Raw genomic sequence first — 21,286 nt, 5'->3', positions numbered from 1 at the left:
CCTGCACGGCCGCCCTGCTGGCCCTGCCCAGGTGACAGTGGCCCTGGGGGGGATGGCCTGGGGGGCTGAGTGGGCGGGCGGAGCCTAGGAGCCCTCTTACCTCTGCGGGGGGGATGCCCTCCGGCGGGCGGCAGGGCAACACGATGCCTTGCTCCAGGGACACCTCCTTGGCCAGCGGCTCCTGCTCAAAATTCTTGCGCAAATCTGGAAGAACAAGAGTGTCCTGTGGCCTGAGCACCTCACGCCAGCCAGCTTGGCCGGCTCTGCCCTCCTGCCCCGCAGGGGCCATGGCCCATGGCGGGAGGATGTGCCAAGTACCCGGGGGTCAGGGGGGCGGCTGGGCAGTGCCCACAGACACTCCCACCATCGAGGCAGGACCTGAGGCTTTCTGAAAGGGACCCTCCCCCGTGCCACCCCCTGAGGGTGGGCCTGCACTCACAGGCGATGCGGATGTAGGCCTTCTGGCTCTTGGTGGTGCCCGAGGAGCTCCAGGCCACGCACTGGCACCAGTACTCCTCCAGCCCAAACACCTTCTCCACCTGCTGCCTCGAGACATTGATGCGGACCTCCATGGTGGGCAGGCCTGGGAGGGAGGGGGCGCAGCTAGGGCCCAGCTGAGCCAAGCCTCCCGCTCCAGTCCAGAGAGCGGGCACTGGGGTGGTTCCTAGCCTGCAGGGAGCTCTGGGGGACCCACGGGGAGCCCAGTTTATTTCCCCTGATGGCCGGGAGTAGATTCTGAGCACTTCCACTCTTCACATTTCATTACCCAGGGGCCTGTCTCCCTGCAGTTGCTTACAGAAACGTCCCTAGCAGGGCTTTGGGCAGCAGGGGCTGGCCTCCCGGACCCTAGGGAGAGCGGGTGGAGCAGACTGGCCAGTCCTGAGGGCTTTGTGGGTATAAAAGGGTATAAAAGGGTGAGGAAGGATCTGGCTCAGCTCCCTGGGGGTTAGCAGGTGGCTCCTGACAGTGATAATGTAATAGCGGCTATTAACAATATAATTACGCCATTGCCTAGTGTGATAATAGACCCCTGGGCTTAGCAAGCAATTCCCACATGCTGGCTTGTTATGTCCGCTGACCCGTCCCTGGACCACACGCTCCCTCCCTCCTGGATGAGTGGGTGGAGGCTCACAGGAGCAGGGGCCTGCCAGAGGTCCCCCTACTGTGGAGCATGCTCAGGGTGCCCTGGGGTCCCCCTGGGGAGGCCCGGGCTGTGACGGGTGTTGGGACCCACTCTGTGCCACCTGGCCAGGGGACCCCTCTCCAGCACGGGCTCAGGCCCTTGCCCTAGAACACACTGGGACCCAGGGGCGGGGGCACCAGGAGGGCCCAGACCTTCCGAGGACCCAGATGAGGACAGCAGCCCTTTCCTCCAGCCTCCTGGCCAAAAACAGTGTCCCGAGAGTGAGAAAAGACTGTTTCCAATTTCTCCTCCTTCTGACCCCAATTTCCCTCGGGTCATTGGTTTATCAGAAAGAGGGAGAGAGGCCTGAAGCAACGTGTTTCCATTGTTAACAGAGAAATTCAATTAGGGCTGTGTTGCAGGAGGAGCAGCAGCCCAGCTGAGCAGGGAGGCCGGCTTCTCTCTTAATTTCTCCCGCCGCGTCTTCCCTGACCCCTGCCCACGGCCCTCCTCCGCCTCCCCCCACCCCGGCTCCCACGCTCGCTTGCCCTGCCCTTGGCTAGTTATCACAGGAGACTGGGAGGCGGGTGGTGCCTCTGGACAAGGTAGTTACCTGGGGTTCTCTGGGGGTGGGGGGAGGGCTGAGAAATGAGGGACCCTCCCCGGGCCTGTGTACAGGAGGGGCCCTGGGCACCGGCCACCTGTCAAACACACTGAATCTTGAGGCATCTGAGGGCAAGCCACATGCACGCACCCAGAGACGCAGGCCTCCAGAACCTTCTGAGCTGGGAAGTCTTCCTCCCTGGAGGACAAGTCTCGGACTGTCTAGGACGGGCCAATCCATCCCCGTCGGGGGTGGGGGAGCGCACGCACCGCCCAGCAAGTCAGCTGGGGAAGCCGGGCTAAATTTAAGTGTGCCTATTTCTTTCTCCCCACTCCTCCCACTCCTGTGCTGCCTTGTCCTGCCACCTCCTCGCCTCCTTCCTGCTGCCAGGAATGACGGCCAAGTATGTCCAGTGTGTACCGCCTCCAGGCTGCACCTTGGAGCCCCAGGAGCTCCAGTGGCGGGGTGGACCCAGGGAAGACTCAGGCCCTGTGTGACCGGTCCAGGAGGTGTGGGGCTGTGCCTGCCTCCCTGTGGGTCACTGAGCAGCCTGAGCCCTGGGAGGATTTGAGGGCACAGCTATGTCTTGTACTGTGAGCAGATGCCAGGTCGGGGAGGGGTCCCTGCAGGTCCAGGAGTGGTGGGTGGGAGTGGGGTCATGTGGGAAGGCCCAAGGGGCTGCTGAGTGCTTTGGGGTCTAGAGGATTGGTGGGGTGGGGGCTCAGGCTCTCCCTTCTCGCCAACCTGTATCTAATGACCAATTAGTTTGTGGGACACAGTAAATGATACCCCCAGGCTGGACTCCAGTGCTTGACTTTGCAGATTTCATGCTTTTCCAGTACCGTAGGTTCGGGTCCCTAACCCCTGGTCTCCTGGTTAGGGAATGGGGGCAAGTGAGGGGGGATGGGGTGCCATTCAGCCACCCCTACAGCCCCACCCATGCGAGCTGACCTCTGATCGCCACCACATCTGCCTGACCACAGGCCGTCTCTGGGTCGGGGGCTGTGTGTCTGCGTGTCTGCATGGCGCTGTGGATGAGATGTATTTGCGGGTAAGTAAGGGAAGCCTCTCTTCGACCTCCAAAGCACTCGGTGGCTTTGGTTTGAGAAATCAAGATCAATAAAAACTCAGAGGCTCTTGGCCAGGGGAGACCTAAGGTGGGGTGCTCCGGGCAGGAGGGTCCTGGTCGTACGGGTGGGACATGTCCCCGTGAGCTCTGCGCACTGTTGAGCTGGAAGGGAGCAAGGCCAACAGAGCCCAGCGGGGCCATGGTGTGCGGGCTGGGCCTGGGACTCAGCAGAGCCAGGGATCCCCCACCTCCCGACAGCAGGAGACAAGGAAGGGGAGGCGGGGAGCCCCGGGGGGGCTGGCCTGGGGCCTTCTAGAGGGTCCAGGACAGACCCTCAAGGCTGCAGAAAGGCAGGTCTCTCTTCTGTTGCTTCCTCTTCCTCACCTGTCCTTTCCCTGGAGGACCTGACACAGCAGTGGGAGGACTCTGTTCTCAGCCTGGCACACCCCGCCCCTCTTCTCTCCCTGACGAGGTGCTCACCCCACTCCGTTTCCATGTCACCTCCCCAGGCAGCCGCAGGCCTGCTCTCCTCTGGCTGCCACAGTCCCCAGCCCTCGCTCCCAGGTTGCTGAGCTGCCCACCTCTCCGTGGGGGCTGTGTCCGCAGCATGGAGCAAGTGCTCAGGGAGTGTGGAAAGGGTGAATAAATGAGTGGACACAAAAACAAAGGAATCACAGAGTGTGGGGTCTGTGAGCCCTTCCGTCATCTGGGGCCCACTCCCTCTGAACCCCTTTTCTCTGTGGGCACAGCTGCCTGGGCTGACACGGCAGTGGGGACCCACTCCTCCATCCAGGGCCCCCGGGGGTTCTGGGAGCCTTCCCTCCTCTCCCCCACCAAGCTGTGTGGACTGGTGGGGTGCTTCTGGGGCAGGTCTTGGGGGATGCACAGAAGACCTCAGTGGAGTCCAGTTTCTCCTGGGGATCTGGGTGGTGGAGACAGAGCTGGCAACACCCTGACCCCACACTGCCCTCGGTGGTGGTGCCCTGCAGGCCCCTGGCTGAGCCCCCCTTCCTGCGGCCTGCCTGCCGCGCAGCGGGCCTCACCGCTGCCCCCGTCCGTGCTGTGCTCGATCGCGTGGTCCGCCTGGCGCACCCACTCGCCGTTGCACTTGAAGAAGATCTGCGTGGCGGGCCTGGCCTTGCACACCAGCAGCACGGGCTTGTTCTTGACGATGTACACGTCCTCGGGCTCCACCAGGAAGTGGGGGAACAGGTCCGGGCTGGCGCCGGGCACCGGGTTGGCCGCTGTGGCGCTCTGCTGGGCACCTGCAGCAGGGCAGAGTGGGGGGCGGGGGTGAGCCAGGACTCTGCTGGGCTGGGGGACCCTCTGGGGACTCCCTGCCATTCAAGGGTAGGGCTGGGCCAAAGGGAGCCCACCGGGGACAGAGGGAGGAGTGAGGCTGGGCTGCTAAGTGTCCTGCCGCCACCTCAGAGTCCCCCTATGTAAAGTAGGGGAAGAGCAACCCCCCACTTCTGAAGACTGTGGGGCGATGCAGTAGTCAGGCTTGTCAAGGCCCTGGTAGAAGTTCGGGGATCGGGCGAGTCAACGATATTCAGGAGAAAGCTAGGGTTGGGGGTGGGGGAAGAGGACCCCAGCAGGGGTGCCAGTCCCTTCCTCTGCACCAGCTGCCTCTGGGCAGCTTCTGGGTTGATCCCCATTCCTGGCCCCTCACACAGTAGGTGCTCAGAAAATACCAAGTGAATGAAGGCGGGGAGTGGGCAGAGCTTAGAGGAGAGGCCCCAGGGAGGGCTGGTGGCCTGGGCTGGCACGGTATGGGAGCCAGGACGGTGTCTGGGAGCCTGAGGGACCTGGGCCACATCCCACCCTTCAAGGAGACCTGAATATGGGCTTCCTTCTAATTTTAACCGAAAACCACAAGCATCCCACAAGTCATTTGTTGCTAATTACACAGGTAATTGGCTCTGAGGCTTTGGTGGAGGTAAAGCCCCGAAGTCTGACAGGCCGCTGGACCAGCAGGGCCCCTGAGGGCAGGGCTGGAGTGGGGTGAAGGAGGTGGTGGGAGGAGGGGGGCACCCTCAGTCTCTCCACCCAGCTGCCCACCAGACAGGTCCCGGATGGCTGGCCTCCCTCAGAGCTGCAGGGATGTCCCCATGAGCACCCACTCTGTCCACAGCGGCCTCTACGCCAAGATGGGAAAAAGGCTTCAGAGGCCACTTGTGTCCCCTGCTAGTGGTGACCTGGGCTGAGGTGCCGTTTGCCCCGGGGGGATCTGGAGGTGCCTCGCCAGGTCAGTCTCCGGCTCCACACCCTTCCCACGGGCAGCCCTAACTCCCGGAGGGCTTGTGCCCACCCTCGGAGGCATCCACACGGCCCTCCCCTGCCACCTTTCTAAGGTGGGAATTGGCCCCCTCCACCCTAAGACTATAGTGTTAGTTTTGGGGATGGGACCTGTGTGGGGTCGTGTGGGTGTCCTGGGCCAGGCAGGTGGGCTGGGAAAGCCCACTGTGAGGCTGAGAAGCCTGGTGCAACTTCAGGAAAGCCCCCCGACCCCACAGCCACTTTGCTCCTCCGAGGAATGGGGAGAGAGCACCCGGTTCCGAGGGCTGCTGAGAGGCTGATGCGGAACCAGGTGTCAGTGCGGGCTGGGGAGCGCCGGCCGCTGTCAACACCCAGGGCTCTTGTGTGATGATGGCAAAGGGCTGCCTCTTCCTTGGCTCAGGAGCCCTCATAGTGTCTCTTTGGGGGTGTGGGCTGATGAGGAGAACCGATGAGGAGAACTGAGGCACAGAGCTGACGGTGCCTTGCCCACAAGATGAGGGCAGTGGGGATGCAGGCAGAGGGGAGAAGCCATTTAGGTACCTTACTAATGGGGACTCTGAGGTCTGAGAGCAGTCACCCTGGACACCCTGGCTCCAGCCCTGGACTCAGAAAGCATTCGGGGCAGCCTCGTGCCCTCCACTTGCTCTTCACCATCACTCAGCAGCTGCTTGTGCGCCCCTGACCCGGGCGGGGGGTTCAGGGTGAAGGCTCAGGCTGCAAGGTCCAGAGAATGGACAAGCTCCTGAGTGTGGACCTGCAGTGGGGAGCTGGAAGTGGCCTCTTGAGACATTTCTCGGGGAAGCCACAGCAGCTCAGCAGACTCTGGGCCAAGACGGACCCCTGAGTGGGGCCTGCAGGGGCTCGGGGGCAGGGGCCGAAGGCTTGGGAAGGGTGTGGGAGCTCACAGTGGCAATGCCAGCCTACCTGGGACTGCCCTGTGCGGAGACGCAGGGTGGCCTGCACCTGCCTGCTGGCTGGGCCTGGGTGGGCAGGGGTCCTGGCTGGGGGCACAGGTGGGGAGGGGCAAGTGGCCCTCTGGCCCCTCTGTCCATCACAGCGCCACTCACGGTGGCTGCCCACTGAACCCAGCACCATCCCTCGTGTCTGCATTTAACTGCTAATGAAAAATAAATGTACTGTGACCAATAAGTGACATAGCTCACTTCTCCGGGGCCTCTGTCAGGCCACACTGGTGTAGCCTCCCCTTCTTACCCTGGGGCCGCACTTGTTGGGTGGAACCTGAGGGGGACCCTCTGGGTGACTGCAATGCTCTGCAGCAAGGGCACTCCAAGGACACGGGCTCGGGCCAATCCCAGCCCCCTGGTGTCCTCCTGGGGCTACAGAAGCTGCCTGGGCAGCCAGGACCACCTTACCTCCCTCTGGGCCCTGAGCCCACTCATGACCTCTGCCCGGCGGTTAGCACTGTTAGCCTGACTGATACCTCATTGTCCCAATGAGGCCTCTCCCCTCCACACTTTGGGCTACCAGAGGGAGTACTTTTTGAGGGGAATCCTGCACTTGCCTATCAAAGATAATACAAGGCAGTGCATGCTCACTGCGAAATGATCGACGATCCTTTCAACAGGGCAGGCTGGGTAGTTCATCGCAGTCCCTACCCCTCCCTATTGCCCCGCTCTGGGTTTGCTTCTTCTATTTCTGTTGACTGACTGGCTTCCACAGGCATTTCGGGATGATGCCAAGTGCCTCTGGCTGGTATCACTGAACCAACCCCCTGCTCCAGCCCAGTCAACTCTCTTGCCTTCCCGTGCAGACGCCCACTGCCCCCCCCTGCCCCCCCCCCCTGCACACTCTCTGCTCATGGTCTGCTATCTGTCTGAAACCCCTTCCCTCCGCCTCTGCCAACGCTCTCCCACCTTCTCCTCCGGGCCCAACTCCATGGCCACTACCTCTGGGAAGAGGGGGCCCCCACATCACCCCCCAGTGTCCTGGGGCCACTCAGCCCTCCCTGCATTCGGGGCCAGCCCTCACTGTGCTGCAGCTCCTACCACAGGAAGGGCAAGCGAGGGGCTTCGGCCTCCATCCCCACTTCCAGCCTGTCCACCCGTGGTCCCTGCCACCCAGTCCAAGGCTGCCTAGTCTCATGTCGGTGACTGGGGACTTAGATTGGGGTGCCTGTCCCCACTTTTTGGGGGGGCTGCTGAGGTGACAACATGGAAGAAATGCTGTCCCTGGTAGACACCCCAGGGCTGCAGGGGGCAGGACCCACTGGCTATGTGGCCCCACCACCTCCCAAACCCCACCCCCCAGTTGTCCAGAGGCTCCACCCCCCCCAAAGTTTTCCCACTGTCACAGAACAGGGCCCAGCGATTTAGGAGATCTCCCTTGCTCACTTAGCCATCCTGATGGGCTCTTGGTCACTGGGACTTTGCAGATGGCTCAGCCCCTGCAGTGGGAACCCCACTTTCAGTGAGCCCTGGGGCTGGTCTGCTGGCCCCCACCTGTCTCAGGAGGCATTGGCGCCTCTGCTCTGGCAGCTCCATTCAGGGTGGCAGGCATGATCCCAGCCGTGGCCCGCTGCTGGCCCTGGGAAGGCCAGTCTGAGTGTGTGCCCATGTGTGAAGGGAGGCTGGGGCTGTGGAGGGATGAGAGACCAGCGGGGTGGACAATGGTGGGCCTACCTCATGTGGAACGTCCACCCAGCCTTCCACTTTCAGCAAATGTGTCACCTCCTCCAGGAGGCCTTCTTGAATCTATACTCTTAGTTACCTGCCCGAGTGCCTACCTGTCCTCTGAACTTCCCTCCAGGGTGCACACCACATTCAGGACCGGGATGGATTTATTTGCCTTTGCCCCTGCTTGGGGAAGGAAGCCTGGTCTGACCTGGATACTGATGGAGTATTTGCTGAGTGACTGAATGACCACCCTTTCTTCTCCCTTGAATTTCAGAAGGTCTGCCCACGAGTGGCCCTTTTACTCTGCAGGGAGCCCCAAGGGGGTGCGGAACAGCCCAGAGCAGAGCTGCGGGCGGGCCAGGAGAGGGATCTGCACCGCAGGCTGCCCACCCACCCACTGTGCTGCTGCTCCGACGCTGAGTTGAGTCCCCTCTTCTAGCCTGCAGTTGGGATGATAAGACCTCCCCTGCAACTCGGAGGCCCAGGGTGGGTGTGAAAGTGCTTTCAAATGTTTTATTTTTAAAGGCACCATGAAAATATGAGGTGTGATTAATCAAGCTATTAGCCAGCTCGTGTTTGCTGTGAGGGACTCAGTCCCTGGGAGCGAGAGGGGCAGGCTGGCTAGGGGCAGGGGGCCCCTTTCATCCTCCAAGCCCCCCACCTCAGGGACAAGCAAGGGGATGGGGTGGCAAGCCCCCACTTATTCTACTTCCCTGAGAATGTTCTGCAGTGGGTTGGAGGAGGGGGCTGGGGCCCAGCAGCCTCTGTCCTACACCAGTCCAACCGCCAACACCCACCGTCCTGCAGCACTGAACACCCGTTCCGGGGGCCTGGACTCCCAGCCAGCCTTGCCTGCAGACATGCATTTGGTAGGTGCACTTGGGGCCTGGGTGTTGTGCTCCACAGGCCCAGGCAGGTGGAGCAGAGTGCCCAAGCCCAGGGCCATGCACCTCACCCTTCCCCTGGGGTTGGAGGCCCTGCTGACCAGGGGCCTGACCTGCCACCTGGCCTCGCCTGGAATGCACGCCACATGCCCTCTGGGGAGGCCTCAAGACTGTCTGCAGTCCTTAAGGGCTGTGTTCATTCTGGTCCCAGATCCGCCCCCTTCAGTTAACAGCACTGGACTTTCAGCAGAAGTGCCCACCCCCACGCTGTCCAGGTCATCCAGTCACTCAGTGCAGGCGGGCTGACTCTGTCTCTGGCTCCAGAGGTGAGCACACAACACTGACTGGTTCCCAGAGCAGGTCACTCCGTCCCAGCAGGTGGGGTTCTGGGATTTGGGCTGGGCTGCTGGAAGAGAGAACCTCATTCTGCAGGGCTAGTGCTGTGGGTCCCAGGGAGGCCTGGTAGAAGGGGAGGGCCGGCCGGACCTGACGTGCAGAGGCCACCAGGGAAGAGAGGGGCCGTGGCCTTGGGCCTGGGCTCCCACTGAGCCTGGACCCCTCTCTGGCCACAGCTGGCTGCAGAGAGACCTTGCATCGCATGGATTCACCTGCCCATCTGTTCCCTGCCTGGCCCACTTCTTCTGCCCTTCAAGTCCTGCTCTAACGCCCCCTCCCCAGAAGCTTCCCTGACTCCAGACAGAGCGGCTGGCCACAGTCCCCTGAGCTCTCACAGCCCCTGGGCAAACTCGCATTACTCCTATTTGTCACTGTTTACAACTCTGTCAGCACCTAAGAGCAGGGGCTGAGTGGTGACATTGCCCACCCTTTGTATACCCTGGCCAGGGTCCCACACAGGGAGGGCCCAGCACGTTTGTTGGATGAATGTTGGACAGCATTCCTCACTGGGGACCAGAGCCCAGAAAGGAGGGTCAGACATGGAGGACACACATTCAGATTCCAATCGACCAATCAATCAGAAACCTGTGCGGGACCCAGGGGAGGCAGATGGTGCTCCCGGTGGTGGGAGTGATTGGGGACGCAAGCAGAAGCGCGGGGGTGGGGAGCTGCGTCTCCTGTACCCTGGTGGCCCGAGCTGGTCTCCTGAGTTGTTTTTTAAACTCGGGACAGTCCATGATGGAGGAGCTTCCCTCAGGGGCTCTGCGGGGCAGAGGCGGGATCTGCACTTGCTGTCAGCTAGACAGGCAGGTAGACAGACAGACAGACAGCTGTGGGGAGGCCCCAAGACTACAGATCATAAAATACCCGGCAGCTCCAGGGCCTACCTGGAGGTGAAGGCAGGACGCACTGGGACCAGAGCAAGCTGGGGTGCACACCCCAGAATTCCGCCACAGCCAGCACATAAAACCCCCGCACTGGCCGCCAGCAGCTTCCTGATGCTCACAGCCCGCTCCTGCGCCTGAGCGAGATGCCTGTTTCTCAAGCCTCGTTTCCTCGTGTGGGGCTCACCCTGCACCAGGACAGGGCACCCTGCCCGGGGTCTCGTGGCACCCACCCTTCCTAGCCTTTGGGTCTGTCTCTTAGTTCTCTCTCTCTCTGGCCGTCAGTGCCAACAGCAAGGACTTCCTGGAGGGCAGGCAGGGGCAGGTCCGAGTGCAGGCTCTTTTGCCCGGGGTGGGGGGTGTTCAGGGGACAAGGGAGGGGTGACTGCGGACTCTGGCTGCTGAGGAGCATGCAGGGGTGAAGGTGACCGGGTGTGCGTATGAAGGGAGGGCTGCTCTCCTGACCCGTGCTCACACACGCGAGTGTGTGGCACTCTGGTTTCCATGGTAATGTGTGTGTGTGAAAGTGTCAGCAGCAGCCACCACCTCCCCATCAGAGGAAAGTCACCCTCTTTGCCAGCGGGCTCCGGGGCCCTGCCGTGTCACGGGGACAGACGAGCACCACGAGGAGGATGTGCGCACGCTAAACGGCAAGGGACAAAGGAGGTGGGGGGCATGGAGGAGGCACCACCTCACCAGCTCAGGAGACTCACATCGGGTCGGTGCCCACCCCCAGCTGCCACCGAGCAGGCAGCTGTGCATAATGACCATGACGCTCAGGACTTGCCTGGGGTCGCACAGCCACAGAGGGCAGCGGGGGCTCTCCCTGCCTCCCAGGGCAAGGAGGGCAAAGTGTGGGCAGGGGTCTGGGGTTTCCCAGACCAACGTCTGGCCTTCCCACCACACCACCCCTACTCACTCCCTGTACTGCCCACCCCTGTTTCTCAAACCTTCCAAGCCGAGCCCAGCACTGGGCCTTTGCACGTGCTCTTCCCACCTCCCCCTGCTCTCCTGTGGGTGCTCCCTCCAACCCCAGGTCTCGGCTCTCATGCTGCCCCCTCCCAGAAGTCCTCCCTGACTGCTGTGTTCCCACCTCTTCAGTCCATTTTCCTCAGAGCACTCACCACCGTCTCACCTCATCTCCTTACTGTCCGTGTCCCATCCCCTGAAATGGGTCACCATGATGGGGACCACGCTTGCTGTCCTCACTGCTGCAGTGCCAGAACCCGGCCCAGGCCCTGGCCCACAGCAGACGCTTCGTAAACGCGCTGGAAGCTCGGAGGAACCCACAGCCTCCCTACTGTGAGCGGAGCCCACGCCAGTGCCCACGCCGGTGCCGCGCCTCTGCCTCGCTCAGAGTCCCATGCCTGCAGTGAAGGGGACTTTGAAACCCCCCGGGATGCGATGCCCGGGAGCGTGTGCTGTGATGAGGGACTGTCCCGGGGACGCCTCCCGGGGCTCCTGCCTGCCCGGGGGCCTTACTTCAGACCAGAGAAACAGTTAATAAAGCTGAGGCCTAAATAAGCATTTGATTAACAAACGATAAAATAGCTATTGTGTCCCCGAATTAAGCTATAATTGTGGCTGATAATTGGCTGGTTAGGATTTAATAAGCTGCAATTAAATAGAATGGAATCCAGGGTAATTATGTGGTCGCAGAGCCCAGCGAGAACTGGGAAGGAAGGCTTTCTCCTGCTTTGGAATCTTCTACTGGTGCAGTGCGCTGCTGGGGGCGTGTTTCTGGTCCCGGTGCGTTGCGCATGCGTGCCGGTGCTGTGCGCGACCGGCCTCCTCCACCTGGCAGCGGTAGCCAGGGTTGGGGGGGACTGGCCCCACCCCCTCACCACTGCGAGGGGCGAGGTGGGCACCCAGGCTCTGAGCCCCACCAGGGTCTGTGGCAGCCCGAGCTGAAAGAGACATAAAAGGATTCCGGCACAGCTCCCTGCAGGAGGGTGGCCTTCCTGTCTTTCTAATGAGAAGACAGCTCCGAGATGGGAAGGACTTGCTCAAGGTCACACAGCAATCAGTGGCCAGGCCAGGCCAGATCCGCAGGTTGCGCATGGATCGAAGGTGATTCTGACTGGCCAGGAAGCTGGAGGATGCCCCCCATCCCACCAGGCCCCCAGGCATCTTCCCCCATTTCCATTCATGTCCTTCCCCAGGTCAAAATACAAGCTAAGTAAGGATGGGTGACTGTCCCACACACGCACCCCGAAGACGAGGTGCTCCCACCCCACCTGCCATCCCCTCCTCTGAGGCCAGCCCTCCCACCCGAGGCCCTGGTGGGTGCAGACCTCCTGGCGGCTTCAGCCCAGCACACTGCCGCTGCCCCAGCCCCAGTGAGTCCAAGGGGATGATGAATGGCACCGCCAACTTGCCATTTATGACCCATCAGCATTTTTACAATGTTGCTAGCAATTAATTTAATTAAAGACCCTGTCCCAGATATGGCGGCATTTCATATCTCAGTGGTTTAATGGGAGCCTGGCCAGAGCAGAGGCAGGGGTGGGGGTGGCCCAGGAGCAGCTGCCCTGCTCCCCAGCAGCCTGGCTCCGCCCAGCATCCACAGGCTAGGACAGCAGCAGCCCGATGGAGCCCAGACGGCAGGGAGGCCACATGGCGACCTGCCTCTGGGAGGCCCTGCCCACACCCCCGGCCAGCACGTGCACACACAGTTGCACCACCACAACGGAATCCACAAGGATTTTCTCACTTAACTCTCACGACTATTCTAGGAGCCAAAGAACTATTTTAAATCTCCAACTTGCAGGCAATGAAACCGAGGCACAGAGGGGTGGAGTCAGCAGGGAGGGATGGATTCCCACCCAGGCAGCCTGGCTACAGGGCCCCCATGCTCCTGACCAGGACACAGGCGGTCAGCCCAAGTGTGATGGATACAATGTGCCAGGGGCTGTGCAAGGCCCAGGCCAAACAACAGTGACCAAGGTGGCTCCAGTCCCCACCTCATGGGGTGTCCAGCCCCACCCAGCAAGCCCTGGGCACATGGCATGCCAGAATCACCTCCCCAGGGCTGGGTACGTGCACCATGCCTCCATGTACACGCCATGCATACCGCCACTGCCCGCTGTCCTCCAGGCTGAATCTGGCTGGGATGGCTGCTTCCCTTTCCAGGACAGCGACCCTGCAGCCACTGGTCACTGGTCACCCTGGAACCCATTCTCAGCAGCCAGCCCATCTGGCTCCTCCTCTTACAGGGGCCTGCAGGGAAAGCCTGTCACGGGTCCAGCCTCTGCTGGTGGCGGCAGCAGCGGCAGGCACACACCCCAGCCTCCCCCCACCCCTTGCTACTGCCGCTGCCTGGCTGTGCCCTTCCCTCTCCTGGGGACCTTGCCTCTGCACCCCCTGCCCCCCGCCATGCCAGCTTCCTGCACATGGCTCCCCACCTGGGACCCTTGGCTCTGCTCTGCTGAACTCCATCCCGACGCTTTTCTGGTCTCTGGATGTCCCCAAGGACCTCCCACCTGCCGTCACTTGCGCCCGGGTCGGTGCTGTCAGCAGGGCCACACCCCGTGCCGCCTCAGGGTGCATCTCACCAACCTCCGTGCTCCCTGGAACGTCCCCTACTGCAGCCCCCGAGTACCCCCAAGCCTCCCTACCCACTCCGTCCTCTCTCACTTCATGGGTGCCCAACTCACTCAGCGTGCCCCCCAGTGGGCCTTCCTGTGACCACCTGCTGGCTTCAGTGCCATTGTCAGCTATGCTGCCACAGAGCTATTTCTAGAAAGAAAATCTGATCCCATACTTCAAACCCCTGCAAGGGATTCACTGACTACAGGGTGAAGGTCAGCTTCCCACTCCCCACACCCGACACAGCAGCCTCACCCTGGGCGCTGGCCCACACCTGGCAGCCAGCTCGGCGCAGCCTCTCATCCCCCACTCCCTGCTCACTGGGCACCTGCAGGGAACCCTGCTCACTTCCAATGCCCCCACCTGTTAATTTGTAATGCAAGGTGTCACCTCCCCCAGACGCCCTCCCAGTCCCTCTACACACAGCTTGCTGCCCTGGCTGTGGCTGCGAGACCGCTGTCTGCCTGGTGTGGGCTGGTTCTGTGGGGCGGGGCGGGCGGGGGCTGCCTCCTCCAGCAGACTGGGCACCGTCAGGTGTGTGCGGCAAGCCCGAGCCCTCTCTGCTCAGCGGTGTCCGACTCAGCGACTGGTAAGCCGGGGGGCAGTGACTACGGTTGAGTTGGTGTCCACCCCGTTTTCTGCAAGCTCCAGGGGTGGACACTGTGTCCGGTCTGTCCCTGTCAGCAACTGGCCCACGGCATGCACTCACTGAGGGGATCAGGAGACTGGGTCTCCAGTCCCTGTGCACTCTGCCTCTGCCGGGCTGTGTGGCTGTGGGCAAGCCCTTGTCCTCGCTGGGCCTCAGGCCAATTCAGGTGCCCTTGGGGGCTGGGAGGGGCTGAGAAAAGTGGAGAGTAGAATGGCCGTCCAAGGGGTCAGCTCAGCTAGGCCATTTGCTGCCACCCGAGGCCGGCCAGCCAAGAGGTGCCAGATTTTTTCCTTTCAGGAGAAGCTGGAAATCCATTTTTATGAGAAACTTCTTGTTTAAAATGTTGACAACTAATTTAAACATTTAGACACTGTGGGCCAAACAAGCTGGCAGGCCAAAGCCAGACTGGACAATGTCCAAGGTCTCCTCTGACTTCACAGGCCCGAGGAGCGGGGTCATGCACAGCAGGACGAAGCTCTGGTCTCCCGCCCTCCCTCACCCTTCCCGTCCTTGCCAGCGCCCAGCCATCCATTCCTCTCCCCGGGACCCGCCTCGTCACAACCTGCTGGAGGAAGCCCCCTGGCACCTGGCAGAGGGTGGAGGGGCCCACTGTCCATCACCCCAGGGGGTCGGCATTTAGTCCTCAGCGCATGTTATACCCTCGGCCGGGACCTGGAGCATCCCTGTTTGACAAAGTGTGGCGTCGGGAGAGGGAGACAAACCGAGGCCTGGCTCGCTTTGCCTGCCTGTGCGTGGGGCCTGAGGCCCTGACCAGGGGGACGCTGCCAGAGCTGGGGACGCAGGCAGGCAGGTGTGCGTGGTGGGGGAGGCACTCCACAGGGACACCCCCAAAATGCAGGAGCCCAGGCCTGGCTTCGGCCTTCCAGCTGGGAAGAGGGTGTTTGGCTGCACCCAAAACACCCCTGCAAGACAGTAATGAGTCCTCACCCCATTTTAATTACCTACTGTCCAAATAATTACTACCTTGTTTATTTCACTTAATGGCAGCCATAGTTTTTCTCCTGATATTGATTTCATGTTTTCTTGGCTTGTTCATTATCTTTCCTGCCCCCTTAATGGGGCCTGAGGTCTTGTGGTAGAGGAGGGGGGCTGGAGGAAGAGGGGACTGGGGGCAGGAGGCACGAGAGGGGACACAGAGGAAAGGGAGGCAGCCTTGGCCTTGCTGTGCAGCCCAAGGCCAGCTGCTGCCCTCTCTGGGCCTTGAATCCCAGAGCCTCAGATCCCTGCACACCTTCTTGTACCTTGATGCCACCGGGGTGGGAGGTTTCAAAATGAACACAAGGAGGGAGAGGGCAGCAGAGGAGAGAGACGCTGGTGCCCCCCACCCCCCGAGGGCCCCTAAAGGGACAGGCAGGCTCAGAAAGGCATGAGGGGATGTGGGGGAGGGGATAAAAAATTAAAAATATATTAAAAAAAGGCATGAGGGTGGGAGGGGTGGGTGAGGGGAGGGTGCTGGGGCAACATTAATGGCAGAACGAGGGAGAGAGGGGACACTCCTGGAGACCAGCTCGGAGGAGACTGCCCTGTGGGGGCTGCTGCTTGGTTGAGACATGGCGGGGCCTCCTTGTCCCCATTTCCCCCAGGTCTGGTGGAGAGGGAGTAGGAGCACCCTCATGAAGCCCAGACCCTCCCTGGACCTGACCTTCACCCTTGGCCTCTGCCGCATCTGCTGGCCATCACCATGGAAACGTGGGTGATGCTTTGCTGTCACGGGCTACAGAAAAGCAGCCCTCCCGATCTGGGGGGGTGGGGCGGTAAGGAGAGATGGGGACAAAGAGGGAAGGGAGCGCCAGGGTCTCTTTGGGCAGACATTTAGAGCCTCTTGAAGGAGTCATTAGCTCTTAATAAATCACTAATAATTGCATGAATATTTAAATCTTAATAAAAAATACACTGGGCACAGGGAGTCTCTGTGTGGGTAGTTATTACTATGGGGCTGGAATATGTAAAAGTTGGTATCGGTCTGACTGAACTGCTGTTACTGCTGCAGCTAAACGGGTAATTGGGAGTGAGTGACGCTATCAGCGGGTGTAAATCACACGCAGTAAACCCAGGGCATTAACTGAGGGTTCATTATCCATTATCTCTGCGCTTGCTCCCCTTAAAACGAACTTGAAGTATGTCAGTGAGAAACTTGCAGGTCTTAAAGAATTGAGGGAAGCTGAGATTGCTGAGGGCCTCCCACCTCGGCCCCGTTTCCTGGTGGGGGTCTCCACCCAAAGGTGGCCCTGGAGGAGGGCTCACAGGTCAGTGTTCGGCCCACGCACACCAGCTGTCCTGCCCGAGCCAGCCCTGACCCTCTCCTGAAGCCCTGCCCCAGAGGGGGCGCTGGGGGGCAGTGGGCCTCCCAGCTGCTGTGTGTGGACCATCGGCCAGAGCCCAACTTTGGCAGGACGTGGACAAGGTGGACCTCCATTTGCCCCCAGACCAGAGCGGGGGTGCTGCGGTCGGAGCAGCACATGTGGAGTGGGGTCGGGCTGGGTGGGCAGCTGGGTGGGGGCGGGGGTGGGAGAAGGGTGCCCTTGGGGAAGCTCCAGGCAGGCAGAGCATTTGCAGAGCGGCTGCGTCCACCCCCTGCCAAGATGCACTTTCAGGCCACAGGCCAGCTCGCTGCAAGGTCGGCATGACCTCCTCCTGAGCGAGTTCGCTCCCCAGCAGCCTCGGCCCCCTCTGCACCTGTCACCAGGACTGTGCCTGTTTGCCCTTGCGCCCTCCCTGACAAGCCCTGGGCTTCGGCCCCTCTCTGGAGCTCTCCCACCTGTGGGAGACAGACGCTGACTGCGGGCCAGAGCAGTAGGCTCAGGACTCACCCTCGAGCGGTCCCGAGAGGCCCCGGTGGCAGCGAGAGCACCCGGCGGGGGCCTGATCTGAGGCATCCTGGAGATGCCAGGATGATCCGAGGGTCTCCAAGGGTGCTTGACTCTCTTCCATCAAGGACAGGAAAACTGCACTTGACACTGCCTCCCTCCAGACTGGGTCCTGTCTCTCGCCTGCTGGGTTCCAGTTCCGCCCTTCACCTGGTTCCAGATCAGCTCTTACAGTCCGGCTTTCCCCTCCAGCTCCTCAATGAAACCCTTTTGCCCATTTGCCAAGGACCCTTGCCCTCAGGGCTCTGCAGAGGCTTCTCCCTGCCCACCACCCTCTGACCTGCTGGTCCCTGGCTCCTGGGGAATGGCAGGGTTCCACGAGAACCCCGGGGCCGAAGGCTCCCAAACCCCACTTGCAGGACATTTGGGCCCATCCCCTCAGGATGCCTCCCCTCAGCTCTGCTACGTGGCCACCCCAAATGGCCAGCCCCCGTGCAGACTGCCCTGCTAGACACCTGCTGGACCTGCCTCTTCTGTCTTTGTTTCTCCTCTCCCTGCAGGTGTCACAGGCCACTGTCCTCCCAATTCGCCATCTAGCATCCAGCTTTCCGTCTGCCAAGATGCTTGCATCAGCCTGGACCTGAGGTTAGCTACAGCTTTTATTTTAGAAGAGCTGCACTCCTCCAAACACAGCTCAGCTCCCTCCAGCCCTCCATCTGGTTCCCATGCCTCTGGGCCCCTCTACCTCCCTGCTGCCTCCTGCTTGTAAATAATCCTGTCCTCTGTGCCTATAATTAGCCCTAAGTAGAATAATTCGTAACAAACTTTATTTCTCCTGGCGTCTTTCTTGATAACACACTGCTGAGAGCCTCACAGGATCAGCAGGAGGGAAGCCGGGCTGGGGAACCAGCCGAGCACCCCCAGCACCAGCCCGAGTGCGCCACCCCCCACCCCGACTGCGCCGCCCCTCCTGTCTGCCCACACCCAGGGGCCACGAGAACGAGAAGACCTTCCTCTGGCAAAGTGCGTGGAGGGCGGGTGCCAGGGCAGGGCCAGGGGTGAGTGACCAACCCAGAGCCTTGTCACAGCAGTGCCAGTGACAAGAGTGTTAGTAACAGCTGACATGCAGTATTTACTCTGTCCGACTCTGCCTATTTTTTTAAATCCTCACCTGGGGACATGTTTCGACTGATTTGAGACAGAGATGAAAGAGAAACATCTATCGGGTTGCCTCCTGTAAGCTCCCGAAGCAGGGATCAAACCTGCAACCTGCGCATATGCCCTGACTGGGAATCGAACTGGCCACTTTTCTGTGCACGGAATGATGCTCCAACCAACTGAGCCCCAGGGCCAGGGTGGCTCTGCTTTTAAAAATCAGGATTGCCTTTTTTTTTTTGCCAAATAAAGTAAAACTCACCCCCTTCACATCTATGGTTTGGTGAGTTTCCGCCAATATTATCACCACCACAGTCAAGGTGGAGAACCGTTCTGTCCCCGTAGACACAGCCCCTCGGGCCCCGTGCCGAGAAGCCCCTCTCCCAGCCCCGGCCTCTGCGGGCCCTTCTGTGGCCGCCACTTTGCCTTGCCTAGAATGTCCCAGAAACGAAATCAGAGCGTGCAGTCTTTTGTGTCTGGCTTCTTTCACTTCGCACCCTGCGTCTGAGGGCCATGACGTCGCCTAAGTCGGGTCCGGGCCCCGGCCCCTGTGACTGCTGAGTGGGTCCCACCGTGCCACAGCTGCCCTGCCCGCCCGCCGGTGCTGTGTGCAGGCGCTGGGAACCTCACGCTGCTGCAAACCCTCATGCAGCGGCCTCGGGTGGGCACATCTTCCTTCTTGTAGGGGAGGGATGGCGAGGGCATACGGTCAGGGCTCCCGAGCCTTACCCTGGGCGCAGCACACATTTAACTTGATTAGAGATTCTGTCTTTGTTTCCTGTACCAGATGCGTTTGTACAGAAGTTGAGTTCTCTCAACTTTGTGAGTCAGGTACTATCTTCATCCCACCTTACAGGTGACAATCGGAGGCTCAGAGAGAGGCAGTACCTCGCCCAAGGTCACACAACTGGATGTGGCAGAGCTGGCAGCCTGGCTCTAGGCTGTGTTCTAAGGCTCCGGCTATGCTGCCACTCCGCCCGGGGTAAGGCTCGGGAGCCCTGACCTGGAGCTGGAGGCTGGAGTCGGTGACAGTCCCGCACAGATGCCTCAGCCTCTGGAACACCCCGCCCGCAAACGTCGCCCACGACCATCTGCATCATGGAGCAGCCCCAGGGCTCGAGGACCATTGCTGCTCCCTGGAACTCTAGCTCCGAGAGCATCACCACGCTGCCCCGGCCCCAGGACCTCACGAGTTCAGCAGAAGAGACAGGAATGGTTCCCGACCTTGCCTGCCATGGCTTTCCACGCACGACTGAGTCACACTGCGTCCATTCAACGCCTCTGCTATCTCTGCTATAGACTGAATGTCTATGTCCCCCACCCCCAAATTCCTATGTTGAAATCCTAACCCCCAAGGTGACAGTATTGGGAGGTGGGGCCTTTGGGAGGTGACTAGGTCCTGAGGGAGCAGCCCTCTTGAACGGGATCAGTGCCCCTATAACCAGTCACAGGGGTCCTGGGAGCTCCCTCGCCCCCACCACCAAGGACACAGGGACAAGAGGCCTGGCTACGAGCCTGGAAGCAGCTCTCAGCAGGCACCCAACCTGCTGGCACCCCGATCTTGGACTTCCCGGCCTCCAGAACTGTGAGAAATACAGTAAATGCCCGTTCCTAAGCCTCCAGGCCTGTGGCACTTCTGTTACGGCAGTGGGAACGGACTGAGGCGCCCTCTGTCTGGAGGACGAAGTTTCCCAGTGAGGGAACCAAGGCCCAGATACCCAGAATGAGGGGGTTAGAGGGCGGCAACACTCCCCACCCTGGCCAGGCCACCCAGCGGCAGCGGGGCAAGCAGGGTGTTCTCCCAGCCCCAGCCCTCTTCCACCTCTGTAAGGTCATCAGAGTGGGGTCACCGGGGCAGGTCTCCTCCACCTGGTCCCATCTGGTCCACTGTAGAACGGAGTTGGCCTGGACACACTAAACACCCTCAGTGAGTGACTGAGAAGGTGGTCGGTGGGGAGGCCTGGGGCCAGGCTGGGGAGGAGCCTCTCTCTTGTCCTATCCACAAGCTCCCTCTAGGCAGTGCTCACAGGGCTCAGGAGGGACAGAGAACCCCCACTTGTCACTCACATGAGCCCTCGGCCACCCTGGGCTCTGCTGCAGACCAGGGCCCTTAGACTGGGTGCAGGTCCCCTGTCAAACAGAGAAGATCAGGAGATGTGGTCGCCCGGGGCTGAGCCTGCCCTGTCACTGGAACTGGAGCCCAGAAGGGAAGGTGCTGATGTGACTGTGACTGTGACTGTGTGGAGGGAAGCTACAAGGCTTGGTGGGGAATGAACGAAATGGTTCTGGCCCCTCCCCAGCCCCTGGCCCGGCCCATCACTGCACACTCTCACATCTGCCCCTCCCAGTGCCTCTGAGTTCCTTCCCTCCTCCCCCTGACACTCAGCTCCAGTGTCCCCTCCCTGAGACTAGCAGGTCCTTACAAGTCCTTCCTCTCTCACCAACTCCCCCACCCCTGGCCACTGCCAGAAGGGCCTGAAGAAGGTTACCACGCTGAGGAGAAGGAGGGACCCTGCATCTTAGCATCTGCTCTGGGCCCCCACAGACCTGCCCCCAAGTGCCTCAGCGCTCACTGAGGCTAGGCCACCTCCTCCACGTGCATCCTCTGTCACCCTGTCACATTTAGACTGGCTCTGCCAGGGCAGCTTCAGGGGCAAAGACTCAACCCACAGACCGGGCAGGTCCACACTCTCACTGGGGGCGACAGCCGGGGACAGCCCCAAACCTGCCTGCAGCTCAGCGAGGTGGTTATCCCGCCCCACTGAGCCAACCTGACAGCACCCATCCGTCACCCAGCTCCAGTGCACGTGCCCTGGGGAGCATGTCCCCTCCTCCCCTCACTGCCTGCCAAGAGGGACTGGTGAGGAGACAGGAGGGAGAGAGTGAGCCAAGTACAGGCAGGGATCAGAGCAGGCAGACGCGACTCCCGGAGGGAGTGAGTGACAGGGTGGTGTCGGGAAGTCGGCAGCATCTGAGAAGAGCTTTGAAGGTGACACAGGGTTATCAGGAGGCGGGGTGACAGGGGACCAGCAGGTGAAAAATCGCAGAAGCAGAGAACAAAGAGCACACACAGTGCCAGGACACCTGTTGCCTCCTCCCTAGCCTCCAGCTCTCCCATCCCTCCAAACAGCAGCTGTGTCCGTCTGGGATCCCCTGTTTTCCCATTTTAGTTGTGTGATTGGATGGACATGAC

The 21,286-nt window shown here is 61.0% G+C and overlaps 1 protein-coding gene across 2 annotated transcripts in view; it reads right to left on the bottom strand.

The window, feature by feature from the left end:
* UNC5A (unc-5 netrin receptor A) overlaps positions 1-21,286 on the bottom strand; it is a 52,696-nt gene that overhangs the window by 9,014 nt on the left and 22,396 nt on the right. For both annotated transcript variants that reach the window (XM_036014129.1, XM_028528501.2), the window contains exons 2-4: positions 3,840-4,061; positions 440-583; positions 101-204 (exon numbers count right to left, since the gene is read on the bottom strand). In XM_036014129.1, coding sequence (XP_035870022.1) covers positions 101-204; positions 440-583; positions 3,840-4,061 — 470 coding nt within the window. The remainder of the gene's footprint in view (positions 1-100; positions 205-439; positions 584-3,839; positions 4,062-21,286) is intronic.

Source organism: Phyllostomus discolor, chromosome 13 (genome assembly GCF_004126475.2).
Source record: "Phyllostomus discolor isolate MPI-MPIP mPhyDis1 chromosome 13, mPhyDis1.pri.v3, whole genome shotgun sequence".
NCBI classification, from domain to species: domain Eukaryota; kingdom Metazoa; phylum Chordata; class Mammalia; order Chiroptera; family Phyllostomidae; genus Phyllostomus; species Phyllostomus discolor.
This window is presented reverse-complemented; position numbering and strand designations above follow the sequence as displayed.